General features: G+C 43.1%; 1 protein-coding gene across 1 annotated transcript in view; it reads right to left on the bottom strand.

Moving 5' to 3' along the window:
• The window catches only part of EDEM2 (ER degradation enhancing alpha-mannosidase like protein 2), a 31,883-nt gene that overhangs the window by 9,103 nt on the left and 1,060 nt on the right, over positions 1-21,720 (bottom strand). Inside the window, exons 3-9 of the mRNA XM_019655333.1 lie at positions 20,257-20,296; positions 17,034-17,139; positions 11,625-11,750; positions 9,042-9,253; positions 6,689-6,830; positions 5,306-5,430; positions 1,107-1,251 (exon numbers count right to left, since the gene is read on the bottom strand). Of these exons, the coding sequence (XP_019510878.1) occupies positions 1,107-1,251; positions 5,306-5,430; positions 6,689-6,830; positions 9,042-9,253; positions 11,625-11,750; positions 17,034-17,139; positions 20,257-20,296 (896 nt within the window). The remainder of the gene's footprint in view (positions 1-1,106; positions 1,252-5,305; positions 5,431-6,688; positions 6,831-9,041; positions 9,254-11,624; positions 11,751-17,033; positions 17,140-20,256; positions 20,297-21,720) is intronic.

Genomic DNA, 21,720 nt, shown 5'->3' with positions numbered 1-21,720 from the left:
ACAGGTGGCCTGTGTGAACAGTGAGCTCCCTGTCACTCATGGTGACCACACAAAGACTAGATAACCACTTGACCTGTCAGGTTGCCCTTAACCCTGAGAAGGCACAAGCCTAAGTCTTAGATTTAGTCCCAAATTTTGTTTTCATTTTGTCTATTGATAACATTAGAAATACCTTCTGAGAGTTTCCTCTTAAAAAAAAAAAAAAGCCATGAGAATAAATGCATGAAGAATACCAAAACAGCAGCCTCTTGGGAGTCAAAAGTGACTAATTTGCTCTTTCCAGTGGCTGTTTTACTCCTTCTTCTGTTCTCTTTCCACAACTCCTACAACAATCACTTACTTTGGAGGAGGGAGGAAAGGGAGTAGAGGAGGGCAGAACGGGCAGAAGCCACTAGAAAGCCTGTTCCACAGCTAAAAGGCAGGCATTCAGGTGGGAAGGTGTGTAAGACAATGGCAATGTAACCTGTTTCGGGGTCAGAGATGACTGTGTGCTGACTAACCTTCCTTCCTCTGTCCTCCTTCCCCTTCCCTTCCTCCCAATGTTTCACTTTCCTGCAATGAATCAGAGGATCAGAGCTGAAAGGAATTTAGGACTTAGTGTGCAGTCCCTTCCTTCTCTTTATCTTCATTTGTGAGCTGCACATGAGGAGGTGGATGAGACCAGAGGATTCCTTCCTAAAGTCCGTTCCAAAGCTCTAACATTCTATACTATAGAAGCATAATTTATCTGACCCATCGACTTAGGAAGTTTGCCTACACTGCTGAAATCCTGATGGCAGGAATTCAAAAGGATTCAAGCTGGCTTTTTCCATCTCATTCAGTTGCCTGAGTTTGAAAGAGCATGAGATTTAGTTAGGAGTCTTGGGTTCCAGTCCTAGTTCCTACACTGACAGTGCTGGGCAAGCCATTTCAACCCACCAGGACTCATTTTCCTTATGTGAAAATATGGAGGTAAATAATTCCTAAAAGAAAAACCATCCAGAGCCACTGGAAAAATCAGATGGAAAAAAATGGACTTGTGAGCCCTTGTGAGGTATGGAAACTCATAAAGACATGAGGGTTTGGGGTCCGGAGGACCAAGTCTAATGGCCAGAGATGCTGCTTACCTGGCCGAAGTGGGTAGCCCTCTCGCTTCTCCACTGTGTATCCCTGGGGAATGTTGTAGAATTCTGGGAGCCCCCCAAACTGCTTCCACACGGTGTAGTAGTTAAGGAAGGTCCTCATGGCATTGTCAATGTCCCCAATGAGACTCTGTAGGAGAGAAGCAGCTGTCAGGCAAGCAGCCACCAGGCAGAAACCCCCACATACAACCTCTGGGAAAAGAGAAAGCAAAAGCTTCGGAGCCAAAAGGCCTGAAGTCAAACCCAGAGTCGGCCATTTACTCACTGTGAACTTCTCTGAGCCTTTTCTATTGGGTTGTCGGAAAAGTCATGACACATTTTTGCAACGAAAAACAGAAAAAATACATCATGACTTTTCCGATAACCCAATATAAGATGCAGGATATAACATGCCTCATATTGTTGTGAGGGACAGAGTCTGTATACAAAACCCCAGACATACTCAGTCAATGCTGACTAGTAACACCTTTTAAACAGGTGAGTCAGCCATCTGGTTCAAAACACTAAGAATAGGAAAAAGGTTGCCTGTACTAAGTCTCACTCCCACCCTATATCCCAGCAGAGAACCACTTTGTGTTAGTGTGTAAACATAAACAAATATGAGCATGTATTATTTCCCCCGCATTAAACATAGCTTATTAGGTATACTGCTCTGCAGTTCCCCTTATTCATTTAACAATGTATCTTGATTTTTTCCCATGTAAGAATATAAAGAGCTCCCTCCTCCTATTGCACAGTATTCCATTGCTTAGACCATAATTTAATTAGTTCCTTATGAATATCCGGTTGGCTTGGTTCCAATCTTTTGATATTTGCTATATCAATGCTGCAATAAATAGCCCTGTACATATGTCACCTCAAATATATGCAAAGTGTATCTGTAAGATAAATTTCCAGAATGAGGACTGCTGGATCAGAGGACATATACATTTGCAACTTTACTAGCCATTGCTAAGTAGCCATTAATATTAATATAAACTCACAGGGAAATAGCTGACCTTCTTGACATCTCCATGGGATGTCTCAGGGATAGAACAAACTTGACATTTCCCAAACAAAATTCCTGCTTCTCTCACTTTCCCACAAAGTCGTCTCCCTACTCTCGCCTCTCTTCCTTCTTAGAAAATGGCACCACCATCTACTGAGTTACTCCGGCCAGAAACCCAGTGGTTATCCTTGACTCCTCCCTTATTCCCCGCTCCCACCTCCATTCCATCAGCAATTCCCATCAAATTCCTATCCCATCTCCAAAACATCAAGTTTTCTCTCTTTATCTCGGGCGCTACCACCTTGTCCGGCCATCAGCATTTCACACTGGGATGACCTCTGAGGCCTCCCTGCTCATTCTAACACTTGCCCTCTTGCCCTCTCCAGCCCACTCTCCCCAGGGCAGCTGGACCTCAGGGCTTCCCATGGGCTCAGCATCAAGTGGAGACAACTCACGGGGACCCTCAAGGCCCTGCACCATCTATCTGGTCACTGCTGACCTTCCATCGACTGATCTTTCTCTTCCCCGGACTGTGGCCATACTGCTTTTCTTTGTTTCTGATAAACACCCAATTCTTTCCTGCCTCAGGACCTTGACACACTATATTTTCTCAGCCTAGGACATCATCACCCACCCCCAAATCTTAAAGTATCAGCTTTAATATCACTACATCTGAGAAGCTTTCTTGTCTAAAGTGGATCCCAGTCCAATATTCTCTATTTTAGCCTATTTGTTTCCTTCATTGCAACTTATTATTTTATGTATTTATCTGTTTAAGTCTCTCTTTGTGTCTCGCCCTCTATAAACTTCATGAGGGCCGCAGGGCCTGGAACACAGAAGGCATTCAAATATTTTGTTGAGTAGGGCCGGCCAAGTGGCGCGATGGTTAAGAACTGGCTTGGGACGCCAGAGGGCCCCAGTTCGGATCCCACATATGTGGGCCGGTGACACTGCCCTCCACAGCTAAGATGCTGAACAACAGCTCAACCTGGAGCTGGGTTGCCATGAGTCGCCGGCGACAGCGTAGGCTGCAGCCCCTGTGGCAGTGGGTTGCCATGGGCTACGGTGTGTGGCCAGCAGCCAGCGTGAGTGGCCAGCAGCCAGCGTGAGCGGCCAGCAGCCGCAGTGAGCAACCATCCAAAAGCCTGCGACTGATCTGCCTCGCCCAGGAAGAACGCAATGATGGTGCCAATTGGGCCAGTGAAGCAACGTCCTCCACAACTAGACTGAAGAACAAAACGACAGCAACTTGTCTGTTCCCCTTCCCCCAATTCCCCAATGCTGTACCCATCCCCCCAATTCCCCAATAAAAAAATCTTTAAAAAAAAAAATTTGTTGAGTAAATGAATTCACAAATTTAACATCTCTAAGCCTCTTTTCTTCATCTATGAAACAACACATACCTCAGTATGTTGTGATGATTCTGTGTAAAGTGCCTGGCAGACAAATCCTTCTTTCGTAAATACTTACCACAAACTACTTAAATATAAGAAAGTCCCAAAATCTCATTAAGAAATGTATTTCCAATAAAATTGCATTTAGATTTTATAATTACTTATCAAAAAATTGTAAGCTATTAATGTTGTTTTAAGTATTTACACATTAATAACTAAATCCAGAAGAAAACAAATTGAATACTCAGAGCCTATGGTCACAGGAAACATTTAAATACTTTTAATTTCTATGTACTATATATTCAAATTTTGTTACAGACATATGATAGGCTATCAATAAATTTTTTTCAGCATAAAGTATGATAAATAGGATAAAATTCTGTTGGGGCAGTAGAATGGAAATATGAATTCAAGGAGAAAAAGAAACAGTATACAACTATTCAAACACGTAAGATTAAAAATATGCAAGGGGTACTATAGTTTTTCAAAATTCTTCTAGGGGGCACTCAAGAAATACAATTTGAAGACCTTAGAAGAGTTGGACCAATATTTAACATTATCAACAAGTTCTCTCTGAGCCTGTTTCCCCATCTGTAAAATAAGAGGGGTGGCTAAAAGTACATAATGGGGGACTACTTAAATAAATTGCAGTATATCTACTCAATGGAATATATACAGCTGTCAAAAGTAAAGCTGATCTGGGCCGGCCGAATGGCTCAGTTGGTTAAGAGCATGAGCTCTGAGCAATAGGGTCGCCAGTTCAATTCCCACATGGGCCAGTGAGCTGCGCCTGAGCTGAGCTGCCAACAGGTGGCAGGATGGCTCAGCTAGTGAGAGCACGTCCTCCTAACAATAAGGTTGCCGGTTCAACTCCCGCTGCCGACATGCTGCCAGATGGCAACTAGACCTGGAGCTGAGCTAGCTAGCTGCGTCCTCCACAACTGAGACTGAAGGACAACAACTTGGCTGTTCCCCTTCTCCAGTTCTCCAACACTGTTTCCCTTCCCCAATTAAAAAAAATAATAATAATCTTAAAAAAAAAGAAGTAAAGCTGATCTATGGGTATCAATAAAGAATGGTCTCTAAGATATATATTCAGTAAAAAAGAATATATATAATATGTTCCTATATACGTATATTTATATATATGGATTTCTGGAAGGATATACAGAAAACTGATCATAGAGGCTGGATTGGGGAGAGGGTCTGTGGGTGGGGGCTCAAGACTTACTTTTCATAGTATTCCTTTTGGTGCTTTTAAAATTTATCACCATCTACATGTCATTACCTTTCCTTAAAAAAACAAAAAAAACTAGTTGATAAAAATATTTTAGAATACCTAGGGGGTAGATTAGATGGGCTGTAAGATCCCTTCCAGCTGCAACTCTATCAGACCGTGTAATGGGAAAACATAATGATGGCAGACAGAGCAGCCTCAGCTGCTTTCACACCTTTCCTCAGGCCTGCTGTCAAGAATGAGGAGATCTGACAGAAATGACCGGTGGAGAAATAGCTGTTGGAAATGTCTGTTACTGCCGAATCCAGAAAGACACTCTCTAGAGTTACTACATTCCATAGCAAGCTGGAAGCTCAGTTCCTGACACCTTTAAAGCTCCCCTTGAAAAATTCAGTGAGGCAGGATCTTATATCTGTCTAATTCACTCTAAGTCTCTCTTCCATCCCAACCCATTCTCCAAGAAAAGTACTCAAGCAACTGAACTACCTTATTTGACTTATCCATCAGGATGCGCTTGCTTTGCCAGTTCCGTAGGAAAACGACCACCCTCTCTGATCATTCCTACCTGAAGACCGGGCCAGTAGGCCTCTAAGGACTGGAAGACGGGCATGGACACAGTCCCCTTGTACATCTGCACCCACAGGTACCAGTCATCGAAGCGCGTGTAATTCCGAATGGCTTTGTTATATTCTGCAGTAGAGATGGGATAACGGACACACCAGTGATTAGGGAGACAAAAAGCAGGCCTTGGCAACAGAAGCATAGACCTCAACTTTTGAAAGGCCAGACGATGGCCGAGTCTCAAAGCAGACTAGGATGCTACAAGGCATACAGGAAAGAGCATGGGTTCTGGAGTCAAACTTCCAGGCTCAAGTTCCTGCTCCAGCTTTACCCCTTGCTAGCTATGACTTTGGGCAAGTTTTCCCCTCTTACGCCTTCTCATTATCTGTAAGGTGTTATATATACCTCATAGCAGTGTTCACTCAACAATATTCACTGAGCACCTACTAGGTGCCAGGTACCTAGGGGTTGGCAAACAAGACAAAGAAGGCTCCCAGCCCTGAGCGAGCTTGAACTTACCCCTCCCCCTAGATTGAAAATCCATGAGGGTCAGGGCTTTGCTTTGTTCGTTGCAGAATCCCCAGCACTAAGATAGTACATAATAAACATGCACAATAAATATTATCTGAATCAATGAAGTACCAAACATACATGCAAATAAATAAGACAATTTTAAATAGCATTGTAAGGATTAAATAAAAATAGTCCATGTTCAGTGCTTGGCACAGCGCTTGACACATAATGGTATTCAATAAATAATTGCTGAACAAATGAATGGTAGCTATAATAATAATTATTAGGTGCCCAACAATTCCTCAATATCATTATTACTAGTGTCTAAGAGCCGGGAGGGTACAATATTTTTATTCAACAGGCATTAATCTACAAACTACCTCGTGCAAAGCATTGTGGGAAATACAAAGATGAATAAGGCATGGATGCTGCACTCAGCTGGTAGAGCTGTAAGTGTAGGTGACAGCTGACTGCAATAGAGGGGCTGACGGCCCTAAATTCTGAGGGAGGATTAAACTACTTCTTGGGCTAGGTGACCTTTAAGCTGGGCCTTGAAGGGTGCATACAACATGGGCACATGAAGACAGGAAAAATGGTATTCCAGGCAAAGGAAACACATGTGCAATGGCCAGGAAATGAGAAATCTAGGGCCTCACACAGAGAACACAGCACGGTTCAGTTGCCTTTTCCAAGAAGGCAACAAGAGGTATAGTGGGCATCAAGTGGGCAGTGTATGTCCATGGCGGCTTTGAATGAAGACTCAAATGTTCAGAACTGATTCTCTATGCACTTGGGAGCAACTGAACGTTTATAAATAAACCACACATCGACAGGAAAAATCATGGGGAAAGCGCCCTTACCCTGCCCTCTTTACCTAGGAACATGGCCATGAGCTTCTTATCCTGAAGCAGGATGGCTCCTTTCACCAGGTACTCAAAGTAGGAATCCACGCCAGCCCCAATGCCTGCGTCCTGGGCCACCCACTTGCCAGTGAGCACGTCAATGTGGTTGCCAACCTGGGAGAGAGACAGGTGATCCCAAGAGAGGGACCAAAATGAAACAAGGATCTCCCCACACCCCTGACTGCCTCGTGAGATGCAAGGCAGAAGCCCAGTGCTGCTCGGGTGACATGCAGACTATCGGGGTGCAGGATTGGGGGGCAAGGCTGGATCATGGGCAGCTCTCCTGCATGTCTATACAGTTGAGATGCATATCATGCATATTTATGAGGACTTAATCTATATGCTGGGTAAAAAATAAAAAAAAAACAATGATTTGGAGCATTTATACCCCATCTAGTGAGTGTGAGCTGAGAGATGAGCACTTGCTGTTCCCAGAATCTGTCTCAGTTGTCTTTCTCAGAACTCTGCATGTGATTTCAGTGTCTAAAGACACAAGATATACTTTACAAACGTCTATACATCAACTCAGGACAGACACCCAAGAAACTGACGGAGTGGTTACTTGTAAGGAGAGGAACTGGGTAACTGGGGACAGGGGTCAGAGGACACTTCACAGATGTCACTGGGTGCTTTTTTTGTATCTTTGGACTTCTGAACCATGTGACTTTTAAAACCATTTAAAAATAAATGTTAAAACATTTAAATGAAGAGATAGGTTGTCCATCTAACTTAGACCCCGATGAAGCTGCTAACTTCATCTGGTACTTAATCAGTGAAACAGCTAACTGTTCTGTGTTGATTTGGGTTCCCTCGGAAGCAGACCCTCAGCAAGGAAGACTGCAAGTGGTTGATTTGAAAGGTGAGTCTCTGAAAACACCAGTAGAGGAGGGGGAAAGCGGGGCAGGGAAGGGAGGCAGCCTATCAGGCAAGTTACCACCATGGGAACTAGAGCTCAATACCAAGGGCAGCTCTGGGAGTGAGTACCCAGCAAAAGCCTCAGCATGATTTCACCCAACGGTGAGGAACTGGGTTGATTATCTACAAACTCCCATCAGTGTCAGTCACTGACAGAACCGCTCCAGGGCGGCATTAAGTCCTGGTACTTCGAGCTGAGGGCAAGCAGAGCAGGATCCAGGCACCAGAAAAGACCCACAGGCAGACAGAACAGGTGATGGTGATCAGAAGACAGGCCAGTGTGCACAGAAATGGTAAGGGCTGAGAAGATATGGGCAGGGTACCCACAGAGTCCACAATGGTTCAAGTGCTGCAGGGAAAAAACGGCCTGTGTTGAACTTACTAAGGGAGTTACTATAGGTCTCCAGACGGGCACCTCTTTAGGGATTTTCAAGGATTCCTCACACGAGTTTCACTTTTCAAGATGATTTAGAATCAGACTTTGTATAAAATGTGCCTCCACCTGAATCACTTTCAGACAACATAGTCTTTATAAGTCATAATGACTCAGCAAAGGAGGTATTAATACCTCCACGTTACTGCTGAAGTAACTGAGGATCAGAGAGGTTGAGTGACTTGCCCAGGGTCACACAGTTTCAGTGTAGCAAGGCGTGGGCCCAAACCTAATTCTGACTAAATCTAGTGCTATTTCCTGGAAAGCTTTGGCTCAATTACTGTAAGTTTCACTGATTATCCAGTTTAGGAGCTGACACCTACTTTAGAGATCATCTGGCCCAAATGTGTTAAATTGCCATGGGTTAATAGATACTGAAGAACAAAGGGAAGTTCTGGGGTCAGATAAGTTTGGGAAATTTTAAGTTGAGCAAAGTTGAATAGATTTATTTATCACAGGATTTCATAACTTTTAACCTGCTCTTGTTTGTTATGACTCTACAAAAAAAAAAAAAAGATATTATATGTAGTAGTCCCTAAACTTAATTGACCAGGAATTTTTTTTTCATGGAATTCAACATCTCTCAGAACTGGTGTTATAAAAAACATAGTTTTACAAACAAAAGCAGATAGTGAAAATGAGGGCCAATGAGCTAATGAAGTAAGGTCACCGAATGAGTCAGGGACATGAAGCACACGACCTACTCCCTAAAAATACAAGGTCAAGGAGTCAAAGCTTACCACAGCCCCTTTTCCCTACCAGAGGATGTACTCTCTTCCTCTCTTCCCCTCTGTGCCAAAACACAATTGGAGGCTTGGTCTACTTTTGGTGTCATGAGCTTAAATCTTGGACCATTTCTGAGGTCACCCTCAGTTTCCCTTGGCTGGACTGCAACTTGTTGCTCAGAGCCCCGAGTCTCGTAAGCAGGGGCCAATATGGCCAACTTAACTCAGAGAGGAAGAGAACAGCTGACCTACCAGTCCAATATCTGACCGGCTCTCCCAGAGGCGCATCAGCGCCACTCTGGCCACATCCTCAAACACGGGGTCACCGGTGAGGCTGCTCAGGGTGGCGAATTCCACAATGAAGGTCCCGATCCCTGCCGTACAGGTGACAGGGGTCTCTCCCGGGTTCACACCATGAAGCAGGTTCACCGTTCCATACGGCATGCCGGTGGGGGTCTGAAAGGCTAAACAGTCGCAAAATTATTACCCCAGACAGGAGCAGGGAGGTAGGGAGGGTTGGATACAGGCCCAAAGCCTGAGGCCTTGGCTAGCACTTCCCTCTTTATTCCGGGGTGATCTGCTAGAGACTGAACCAGAGAAGGAAAAACGTCACAACTGGAGGGCCCGGAGTGGCCACCCAAGCCGGATGCTGTCAAATACTACTCCACATGACCCTCGGGCTGTGGCCCGCGATGAGGACAGCGGTGGGCTGTGCTCTAGGTTGTCACACTCCACACATGCTCACTTTAGCGAGAGCAGCTCTACTCTTACTTAGGTGACACTATGCCTTCAGCAGCCAGGCAGGCAACTGAGAGGGAGGCAGGCAGGGGTGAGGCCACAGGGAGCGGTAGGCTCGAGGCACACAGAAGAGCACGCCCCATTAGAAGCTATTCATGTACTTTTAAATTTTTCCTTTCAGTTTTATTGAGATATAATTGACATACAGCACTGTGTAATTTTAAGGGATACAGCATAATGACTCAACTTAACATGTCCTGTGACACGACCACAATAAGCTAGCATCCATCATTTCGTATAGATACAAAAAAGAAAAAAAAGTTTTTTCCTTGTGATGAGAACTTTTAGCATCTATTCTCTTAGCAACTTTCAAATACATCATACAGCACTGTTAACTCTTGTCATCATGTTGTATATTAGATCCCTAATACCTATAACTGGAAGTGTGTGTCTTTTGACCACCTTCATCCAATTCCCCTCATATATTTCGTCAAACACCATTCCGGCCAAATGAAACATACCCGCAAACCCAAACGGTCCCACAGGAGCCAGTTTGAGATCCCAGCTTCAAGTAAAGAGTTTAGGGACTAAATTATTTGGGGGAAAAAAAAAAGACATAAACCACTAAACTGCTAATGTGGTCCAACCCTCAATTTACAGGTAGGAAAAGCCATGCTTGTAGCGAAGTGACTCAAAGGTCACATAGAGAGAGCCAAACAGATCTGGGATGGGAGTGCCTGCCATGCACTTACTCCTTTCCCCTCTCCCCGCAGCCCAACGCTCTGCTCTGCCCTGCCCTGCCCACCCCACCCCACCCCACCCCAGTGCCTTCCCGATTCGAGGCAAGGAAGACAACCAGCCAGAGGCAGAGATTTCCCCTCCAGGCCAAAAGGTCAAACAACCCAGGGCAGCCTGTGCGTCACCAAACTGTGAATAAAGTTGTCAAAACTTCCAAGAACTATAAGGCCCAGTTTGCTGTAGACAGAAACTTGCTATCTGGCAGGCATGAGTGGTAAGCAAGGAGGAGAGTCACAACCAAGGGCTCAAAGGAGTATTTCAGAAAAGTCAGGCAGTGTTATAAAGAAGGAAAGCGATAAAATTCTATTTTTTGATCTCAGTGGTAGATACACCAGTGCTGGTTCCAATATGCATTTTTCAATACGATACTTCTTAATATAGAATTTTTTTAAATGACCAAAAAAAAAAAAAAGGGAGGAACCGGGCAGAATTTCCTCCGGGGATGAATCACACAGGACATGATGTTTGTAAGGAGACACTCAGGCCATGAGCCCTGAGCCATGAGTGAGACCTGAACCCGGCTTGCTCACTCTCCTTAGGTCTTCCCCAAGGATTAGAGGCACATACCGCGTGAAAGCTGAGAGGCTGGTGGAAAGCACAGTGTGACGTGTTTGGGTGTGAGGGGACCTCAGAGCCTCCGCCACACCCTGAGAACACAATGTCCAGTTGATACTGTCGAGCCCAGTGACTGCCCCACCAGATGAACACACTGAAGCTTGGCCTGCAGCCCTGGACACAGCTACAAAAACAAGTCCCTCTCGTTTCAATGGGGATCGAGGTTCTCCAAGCACTTTCTCCCTTCTGACCTCATTGTATGCCTCCCCAAACCCAGTGTGGTTGGGAGGTAGGAATTCTGATTCCCATTTGCTAGATAGGGAAACTGAACCCAGAAAAGGAAGAGTGGCTTGGTCAAGATACGGGCTGGCAGAGCCGCGTCTAGAACCAGGGGTTCCTCATGCTCAGACCAAGGCTCTTCTCTGCCAGCAGTGTGTGGGCCTGGGAGGAAGCCAAAGGGCTCCCTCAAACAAGGGCAAGAACCTTCCATCCACTAGGCTGGCCTTGAGCACCTCCCCTGCAAACAGCAGTGAGGTCAGCTCATCCGCCCTGGGCGAAGGCCCCAGCAACCCTTCCAAATGCCCAGAACGCTCCTGATTTCCATGGGGTGCACCTAGAGGTAGAAATACCAGGTACATGGGTGAGAAACATCAGGAAATAATTCAGCATTGCCACTCTAGTCTCCAGCAGGAGAGGCAGGACCTACTGGATTTTCCCTTCCCCCCATCCCAATGTGGGTCTTACCTGGGAGGAGTTTTCGGGCTGCCTCCTCGGCCATCCTTAGGAGGGGTCCGGAGCAGGGCCATCCAGCCTCCACTTCCACCCCAGCCTTCTTGGACAGCAAGTGAGCAGACAGAAGTCCTCCTACCACTACGGTTGGTACAAAAAGCGAGTGTCAGAGTCCCAAGGACCAGTGTTCCCCTTGTGCAAAAAAAACTAAACACTCTCACTGGTGGCTCACTGGGAAGGGGCTAGAACCATCTAGTGAAAGAAGAGTCCCTTAATCCTACATATTGGTAGTGTGAAGTTTGCAAAGATCTGTTTTCTTGGTGGGCCATGAAAACAATGGCATATAACCCTACACACTGGTATGGGTGCTTGCTTTTAAAAAGTCATGTTAAAAAAAACTTAGAAGCAAAAAAAAAAAAACAACAACAACAAAAAAACAATGGCATATATATATTTAGTCCCTACTGTCTACCAAGCACTAGGTACTACTGTACCCTCTTCAGATGAAGATACTGAGGTTCAGAGAGGTAAAGTGACTTGCCCTGCATCATCTAGTAGGCGGTAGGGCCAGGTCTGTCTGACTCCAAAGCCCACACTCATTCCACTTGGTCATTCTATTTCTCAATCCCCCCGAGACCTGGGAGGGGGAAGAGGACAGAGTAGTTTCTACCTTCATTTTATTAATTTATCTGTTTCAATTTATTACATAATATTTAGGACTTATAAAAAGATACAAAGGTTCTGTATCTGGAAATATAGCGAAATACATATCGTGAATGACTCTCTCACTTTCAAAAACCAGTGACCTTGGGCTTCAGTTTTCCCCTCCTCCTACCAAAGGGGGAATAACAAAGAGACAGGGCCTGCCCAAAGTGGGGAGTATGAAAAAAAGACCCCTCCATAAAGTTGGGATCTGAAAGAATTATATACTCTGTGTAAGGATGAATTAGAAATAAACCCTACACACCTCCCCTAGTGTGAAATAAGGACACTTTATGACTCAACTCTTGATGCCAAGTAAAAGGAAGAAAAAGAATCTCTCTTAACAATTAGTAACTACAAGTTGGTACTCACTAAGTTTTACAGCCTGAATTCACACTAACTGGGTAGTCTAGAAAACTTCAAACCTTTAGCATACAGTGGTTTTGGACAGATAGTGCCTCCAGCCACATGGCAGACATGAACAAAAACTATATCTGGAAGAACCTACCATGAACCCAGGCCTCAGAGAATCCCACAGATAAAAGTCCAGGGAATGAGTATACATTAAAAAATACATACATCACAAAACATACAAAGAAACAAAGCATCATGAGTAAGAGCCAGCAGACACCATGACAGTAGAACAATGCTTACCAGTACTTCAGATATTGGAATTATCAGACACAGGATACAAAATAATGTGTGTAATATGTTTAAAGAAATAAAAGAAAGGTCGGGATATATGAGTAAGTGGCTGGCAATTATAAAAACGACCAAGCCTGTTTATAAAAGAACAAAACAGAGTTTCTAAAAATAAAAAATACAATAATTGAAATTTAAAATTACATAGGTTTAATAGCAGATAATATATATTTGAAGAATTGGTAGACTTGAGGAAAGACTCAAAAAAATTATCCAGAATGCAACATAAAGAGACAAAATGATTTTTAAAAAGTACAGAAGGGACTTGGAGGTATAACAAAAAGTAAGAAGGTATCACATATGAGATGTGATAAAAAAAAATACGGTGAATGTTTAAATTTATAAAATTTATTACAGGGCCGACCGAGTGGCACGTTGGTTAAGAGTTGGCTTGGGACGCCAGCTCTGAGCAGCAGAGCCCCGGTTCGGATCCCACATGTAGGCCAGTGACGCTGCGCCCTCTACAGCTAAGATGGTGACAAACAGCTCGACCTGGAGCTGGGCTACTGGGAGTTGCCAGCGATGACGTAGGCTGCAGTAAACTGCAGTGGGCTGCCGTAAGCTACCGTGAGTGGCCGGCAGCCAGCGTGAGCTGCCAAGAATCACTGTGAGCAGCCATCCAGTGGCCAGTGAACGATCTGCCTCACCGGGGAAGAGCGTAATGATAATACCAACGTGGGCCAGTGAAGTGACGTCCTCCACAACTAGAATGAAGAACAAAAGGACAGCAACTTGTCTGTTCCCCTCCCCCAATTCCCCAATAAAATCTTTAAAAAAAAAGCCATTATTACAGTAAAAGACACATTGCCATTAATCCCCCTCAAAATATTCCCCCTCACTTCGAACACATTTATCCCATCGTTCTTGCCACTTTCTGAAGCAGTTCTGGAAGTCCTCTTTCGTGAGTGTCTTTAGTTGTGCTGTCATGGCTGCCTCCCTGTCCTGAATCAATTCAAAACATTTACCTTTCATTGTTATTTTGACTTTGGGGAAGAGCCAGAAGTCGCACGGTGCCAGATCTGGTGAATAAGGTAGATGAGGACATGCCATGTTTTTATTTAACAGAAATTGCCATACCAGAAGCGATGTGTGACATGGAGCGTGGGCATGATAGAGGATGAAGTAAAGACACTCACGAAAGAGGACTTTCAGAACTGCTTCGGAAAGTGGCAAGAACAATGGGATAAGTGTGTTCGAAGCGAGGGGGAGTATTTTGAGGGGTATTTATGGCAATGTATCTTTTACTGTAATAATTTTTTTTAATTTAAACATTCACCATATTTTTTTATCACACCTCATATATCTGGTTGGAATTCTAAAAAGAGAAGAGGGAGAAAATGGGGGAGAGGCAAATATTTGAAGGGAAAATAGTTACAAACTTTCTAAAACTAATGAATGACATCGATTCTCAGATCTAGGAATCCCAAGCAACACAATAAAAATAAATCCATATTTATACATAACACAGTAAAACTGTAGAACACCGAAGGGGGGAAAAAGATCTCAAAAGCAGCCAAAGCCCATGTAATAATAATTGTTAAAGCTCAGCAATGAGTACTAGTGCATTATACTACTTTCTCTACTTTTATATAGTTTTGAAAATTTTTAAAAGGAGGGGGCTGCCAGCGTAAATAAAACCGATTATCTACAAATAAATAACAATTAGATTGATAGATTACCTCTTAACAATGACAATGAAACCAGAAGATAATGGAAACATTTCTTTAATATGCTAAGAGAATGTAACTATCAACCTAGAACTGTATGTCCTGCAAAAATATCCCCCAAAGGCCAAACGAATGCAGTGAGAGAAAGATCTTCGTACAAACAAAGGCTGAGAAAGTTTGCCAAGAAAACACCTGAGGTAGAGGACATGCTGAAGGAAGTGCTTCAGATATAAGGAAAGGGATCAGATGTAAGGTCTCAGGCACAAGAAGGAAAGATGGTAAAAAAAGGGGTAAATATGTGAGTAAATCTAAAATTTCAACTGTACAGAATAATGATCACGTATGGAGGGCTTCAAACAAAGAACTGAAATACATATGAAATACCTACGTATGCTGTATTTCATACAGCATACGGGTCAGGATATCCTCAGAACCAGGTTTTGTATTATTCAGGAGGAGAATAAAGATTTTCATGAACTTTAGACTTTGTTGTGTTTGTTACATTTTCTAGGAAAACTATTTGAAAAGCTAGATACTGTGCATAATTTCTAAATTAGTAAAAGGAAAATGAAATGAGGAAGAAAATCAGTCTAAAGAAGGCATGAAAAAGGAGAGAGAAAAAGAACATAGAGAAGATGGGACCAATAGCACAAAATACCATAGACACGAATGCAGATATATCAGTAATTATTGTAAATGTGAATGGATTAAATGCTTCAGTTAAAAGATTGTGAAGATGTTTAAATAAGCAAAATATAATATGTAATTTACAAAAGATATATCTAATCATAAAAATATACAGAAAGATCGAAAGTAAAAGGGTAGAAAAAGATCTACTGGGCAAATGCCAATCAAAAGAAAGCTTGTATAGGGCCGGCCGAGTGGCGCGATGGTTAAGAACTGGTTTGGGATGCCAGAGGGCCCCGGTTCGGATCCCACATATGAGGGCCAGTGACACTGCCCTCCACAGCTAAGATGCAGAACAACAGCTCAACCTGGAGCTGGGCTGCAGAGAGTCGCTGGCGACGGAAGGCTGCAGCCCCTGTGGCAGTGGGTTGCCATGGGCTACCGTGTGTAGCCAGCAGCCAGTGTGAGCGGCCAGCAGCTGCAGTGAGCAGCCATCCAGAAGCCAGCGACTGATCTGCCTCACCCGGGAAGAGCGCAATGAGGTGCCAACTTGGGCCAGTGAAGCAACGTCTTCCACAACTAGACTGAAGAACAAAACAACAGCAACTTGTCTGTTCCCATTCCCCCAATTCCCCACCGCTGTTCCCATCCCTCCAATTCCCTAATAAAAAAATATTTAAAAAAGAAAAGAAAGAAAGCTGGTATAATTATAGTCACATCAGAAACAAAGGTATAAGGACAACCTTAATTTACAGATGACAAGTCGGGCTCAGAAACTGTGTGACCCAGCAATAAGGATGGCCTCAAACTCAGGTCTGATTCCTAAACCAGAATTTTATATCAGGCTGTCCCCTCTGCTCCCTAATCTTTAAAAAAAAATGGATTTACCACATTTTTTAATATAAGCTTCATTGCAAAAGAAACATACAAAATAAAAATGAGCAAAATAAGGGGAAAAAAACACAACTCTGCCATTCAGAAGTTGACAGGCATTAAGCCACTGGTAGTCCAAAGGTTCACTAAAAATAAGGATTGTGCTTGCCTCATAAGAGTCATTAGAAACCTGCTAAAAATATTGATTCTAAGGCCCAACCCAAAGATCCCAATTCATTAAGTTTAGAGTAAAGCCTAGACATGTGAACTTTTTAAAAGGTCCCAAGTAGTTCTGAGGGACAGCCAGGCTTGGACATTAATACCCTAGGCTTGCCCTGTGTCATACAGTCATCATTCATCACAAGTCACTATTTAAATTTAAATTCATAAAATGAAATGAAATGGAAGATTCAGTTATTCAGTTGCAGTAGACACATTTCAACTGTTCAATAGCCTCATGTGGCTCATGGCTGCCACACTGGACAACAAAGGTAGGAAACATTGCCATCATCGCAGAACATTCCTCGGCAAAGAGCTCCAAGAAGGCAAGGAATCCATCTTTCTTTTCCTGGCTGTATGCCTAGCACCAAATCTATGTTAAATACTTGAGTCATTCTGGCATATTTCTTTCCAGTCTCTTCTCTGTTCCCTGCTCATGTCTGAAACTGATGGGGGATTCTGAGACCTCCCCACCCGACCCTCCAGGAGGGAAGAAGAGCTGTCAGTCACTGGTTTGGGCCAAGTACCCTGGCAGGGCTGGCCCTTAAGCTCCTATTTACCACCTCTTGGTTTGCACAGAGGTAAAAACTCCACACACGCTTTGCTTCCAAAGGCCCTAGTAGGCAGCCCTCACCTCGGATGTTGGTTTCAAACACAGAGGCATTCACATCAATATCAAAGTCCACGTTGTCCTGGAGCACTTCAACCACTCTTTGGAATTCTGAGACATTCCCCAAAATCTGGGAGGAAAGAGACATGACAGTGAGGCTCTCTCAGGCTTGAAGGCACTGAAGATGCTGGATTAAGAGTCTGGGATCCTACACTGGTGTGGCCCTTACTTATTCAACTTAAGGCCTGCAATTTCTGTTCTAGAACTGGGGACAGATGAAGAAAACACTGAGAACTAGAATTCAGAGACCCAATATCAAGAGACTGGTTAAGTCAAGTCTTAGGTACCAATTCAAGAGCATCCATTTAAGCAATATAAAACTAGAGACCATATTAAGGAAATCTTAGTTTGCCATTTGCAGTGGATGCCCTGTTGTTTTTAACCTTTTCTTGTCACGTTCATCCTTGTGGAAAATATTGCAGGTTGGTTGGCCCAACACTGGTCCCCCATCTTCTTCACCCTTGTCGCTTCCCACCATAGAGGCTGGAAATCCAGGTACTCATTTTCTCAGCCTCCTTTTCTGACAGAGGTGATTGTGTTACCCAGCCAAGTCTGAGCCTTGAGAAGTCTACTGGGGGGCCCTTCTAGGAAAGCTTCTGTTTTCCTAATAAAAAGGAATAGACACAGCTGGCATGGTTTTTACTCTTCCTCTGTCTCTCTATTTTTGAAAGCAGACTCCATTTCTACAGCTGTGGCAGCCATCTTAGACCACGAGGTACTAAGCATGAGACTGAAAGCCAATACACTACGGATAGTAGAATGGAAAGACACAAAGAGCCTGGGTCTCTGATGGCACAATTAAGCATCTGACACAATGCTAGAAATTACCACCAGACTTTATTTTACTTGAGAAAATTAAACCCTCTTTGTTTAAACCATTAGCCAAATGCAATCCTGGTAACTTTTATTCTGATAATAGGACCCCAATTTTTCCTTGAGGGGTCATCCTTCTTCCAGTCACTCTTGTAGTTTGGGAGTGACTGCCTCCATCCCCTCAACTACAAGAATGGGCACTTGACCTGAACCAGATCGTGTACTGTATCTTGGCCAAGTGACTGGTTCAGGGATAGACATGTGACCTAAGCCAGATCAACGAGACTCAATTCCTGGAATTAATGCAAAAGGGGTGATTCTTTATACATACAGGTTACTATGAGTAAATGAGTGGCAGGTAAGTCTGGAGCTACTGTTGGCTACCCTGCCAGCATAAGGACAGCCTGAGAACGCAGCCAATAAAGAAGGCAAAGATGAGACGAGAAAGATATTCCTGAAGACATTGTTTCTGTGTCTGGATTCAGCTGGGTCTGAGGCCAGTCTTTACCTGGACTTTTTAGTTATCTGACTCAGTAAATTTCCTTCTTGTCTAATCATTTTGATTTGGGTCTCTGTCCCTTAAAACAAAAACAATCCTGATTATCTCGGCATTCAAGGCCCTCTATGAGTTGGACCCAACCTACCTTTCTGACCATGTCTCACTGTTCATCTAACCTATCCTCATCCACGCAGGAAAACTGTACCCTCTATTCGCCAATTTTCTGCCTTCAGACGTGCTGTTCCCTCTGCCAGAAATCACTCCCACCTATGTCTTCTTATTTCCAAATTCAACCTATCTTTGGTTGTCTAAATGTCACCTTCTCTAGGAAGCCTTTGATTCCTCCAGCTGCAATTAACCTCTAAAGACTCCAGTAACTTGATCCACACAACTCGTCGCATTAAGAGACTCTTTGCCTGGGCAGGAGCCTCGCTCATTCCTGCATCCTCCCAGTGCCACACATAGTCCATGAAGCAATTACTCAAGAAATGTTTGTTGAATGATTCCATGAATCTTTCTCCACTTTGCAGCTAGTGATCTTCTCAAAATGGAAGTCTCATCATTTCCTGCTCTCTACTTAAGGAATTTCAGTGGCTTCCCATTGCTCTCAAATTAAAGATCAAAATCCTTAACATGGTGAACATCGTCTGGTCCCTGTGTATCCCCAGCCTCCCTTTGCTTCCTCCTTTTCCTTCTCCACATCCCAGACACACTGGCCTTCCTTTAATTTACTGCACTTGCCATGCTCTCTCGTCGTAAGACCTTTGCACAGGCTGTTCCCTCCGCCTGGAATACATTTTCCTCCCCCACTTCCCTCATCAACACTTGCTTCTCCTTCAGATCCCAACTTAAGTCCCTGCCTTAGGGAAGTCCTCCGAGACCTCCTCGGTCTAGGTCAGCTTCCTTTAGCTATAACCACTCAAAGAACCATGTTCCTTTCCTATAGAGCACTCAGCTCAATTTGTAATTACATATTATTCTTTGATTCTTTGTCTCCCTCACTAAAATCATAAACTCCAGGAAAGCAGGGACTATGCCTGTTTAAACTATTATAACTCCAGAGCTTAGCACTGTGCTTGGCATACAATTGGCCCTCAATAAATATCTGACAAATAGACAAGTACATAGAAATTAACATTAAGGAGAAAAAAATCTAACTTACAGCTAAATAGGTAAATTATATCTACAAGATGACTGCCATGTAAATACTATTAATATATAAAAATGAGAAAGGGACAAAATGAGAAAAATGAGACAGAGAACCAGAAATAGTGAAATAGGGGAAAGTGGTTAAATCCTTCCTTGTGGCCTCTTTAAGGATGACAGTTAAAGCCTGGAGTCATACAGAATTCAGTTCAAGTCCTATTTCATAGCTATGTACCTTTCTAAGCATCAGATTTGTTAGCTGTAAGAAGGAATAAAGGTACTTACCTCATAGGATTGTGGGAAGGATTAAACAAGATAATACATATAAAGAGCTTAGCACAAGCCCTACACACAATACACTAACTCATTACTGCTATTATTTTTATCACTGAACATGTCCACTAGAATGTAAGCCTCTGAAAACAAGGAGGGTATTAAAGTTTCTGTATTCCCCACTAGCCAGAGTTCTACAGGCCTATCACAATTTTGAGTTCATAACTAGGTCCTCTATAAACCTGTCTGCTGAATAAATGAACCTGAATCCTTTTGGAATTCATTGTTTTCCTCTATCTAGGTGGGCAACCAGAACCTGAGAGTTCCGAATAATGAGATAAAAACAAAAGGCCTAGGAGGAGAATTCATATTTTTTACCCACAATCAAGCTGCCAAAAGGAGAAGGGTGTTGATTATGCAATGATGGAGAAAAAAAGGAATAGGTGAGACACTTACCAGCAAGGTGTCCAGGGCATCAATTAGAGTCAGAGAAAAACTGTAAAAGGACAGAAATCCCAGCTGCTTAATAAGAAAATCAAACACCAGCTATTAAGGCTGCCCCAGATCAGATACCCTCAAATCTAATAAGGGACGCACAGCAATGCCTCTGGCCATCCTGCTTCCAGTCCCAACAGAGAAGCCACAGTAAAAATCGCCAGGAACCTCTGACCCATTTAATGCACCTGAGATAGTGGACTGATATATATAGCTTGAGCTTCAGTTAAACACATTGCCTGCATTCTGTGGCATTCTCTGCCATAGGGAGGCAGTATGAGATTGTAGCTAAGAGTACAGCCTTTTCAACATCTGGGAACTTATCTCACAGAGCACAGAACTATGCTCGAGAATGCTGATGGCAGTGTTGTTCAGAACAGCAAAAAGCTATAAATAACCCAAATGTACAGCTGAAAGGTGATTACATTGTAGTACATTCAAACAATACAAAATTATGAGGTTGTTAAAAAGATTGTTATCAAGAGTTCTACTGACCAGTGTGAAGACACTCAAATTATATTGTTAAATGAAAAAGACAAGGTACAGCATAGGCAGCGTAATATCTATCTGCATTTTCAAAAAGAGACCTATAGACAGAAAGCAGATTAGCTGTTGTTTGGGCCAGTGGTGGTGGAGGATTAACTATAAAGTGACACAAGGGAACTTTTTAGGGTGTTCTATATTATGGTTGTGATATTGGTTACTATACACTTAAAATGGATGTATTATTTTATATGAAAGTTATGTCTTTAAAAAGTTATTTAAAAAGATACCTATATGATGGTATAAACTTAAAATATGTCTGGAAAGTTACACAAGAAAGTTAACAGTGGTTTGAGTTCTAGGGTATGGAAAATATTTATTCATGATTTTGTACTGCTTGAATTTGCCATTTTCTTGTATTACTTTTTTCAACAAAAATCAGCACAAATTTTGTTGAGTTTACTTAACTTCTCTAGTCCTCAGCATATTCATGTAAAATGGAGATAACAGAACTTATTGGCCTAAAGATGTTAAGAGAATTCAATGAGGTGACATTAGTAAAATGCTTAGCACAGTGTTTAATCAATGTCAGCTTCAATTAAATGCAATGATTGTTCACTCACACAGAAAAGAACAAGACAGAGAATTCCATCTCTCACCGATTTTTATTCTAGTGGAAGTGAAAAAGACAAACTAGTAGACAAGCGAAAATGATAGTATCAGAGAAGTGCTAAGAAGAAAAAAATGAGTGATGTGTCAGTGACCTGTAGGGGGTGGGTAGTTATGGGACCCGAGCCTGAGGTGACCTTTTGGGCTGAGCTCTCAAGAAGCAGTCAGTGATGTGAGGATATAAGAAGCAAGTGTGTTTCAGTTACACGGACAACAAAGGCTCTGAAGTTTCATATTTGGGAAAGGTACATCTTGTCCTGAGCTTGTTTGCCC

The sequence above is a fragment of the Hipposideros armiger genome, unplaced genomic scaffold (assembly GCF_001890085.2).
Source record: "Hipposideros armiger isolate ML-2016 unplaced genomic scaffold, ASM189008v1 scaffold_238, whole genome shotgun sequence".
NCBI classification, from domain to species: Eukaryota; Metazoa; Chordata; class Mammalia; order Chiroptera; family Hipposideridae; genus Hipposideros; species Hipposideros armiger.
Note: the sequence above shows the minus strand (reverse complement) of the source record. Positions and strands in the feature narration are given on the sequence as shown.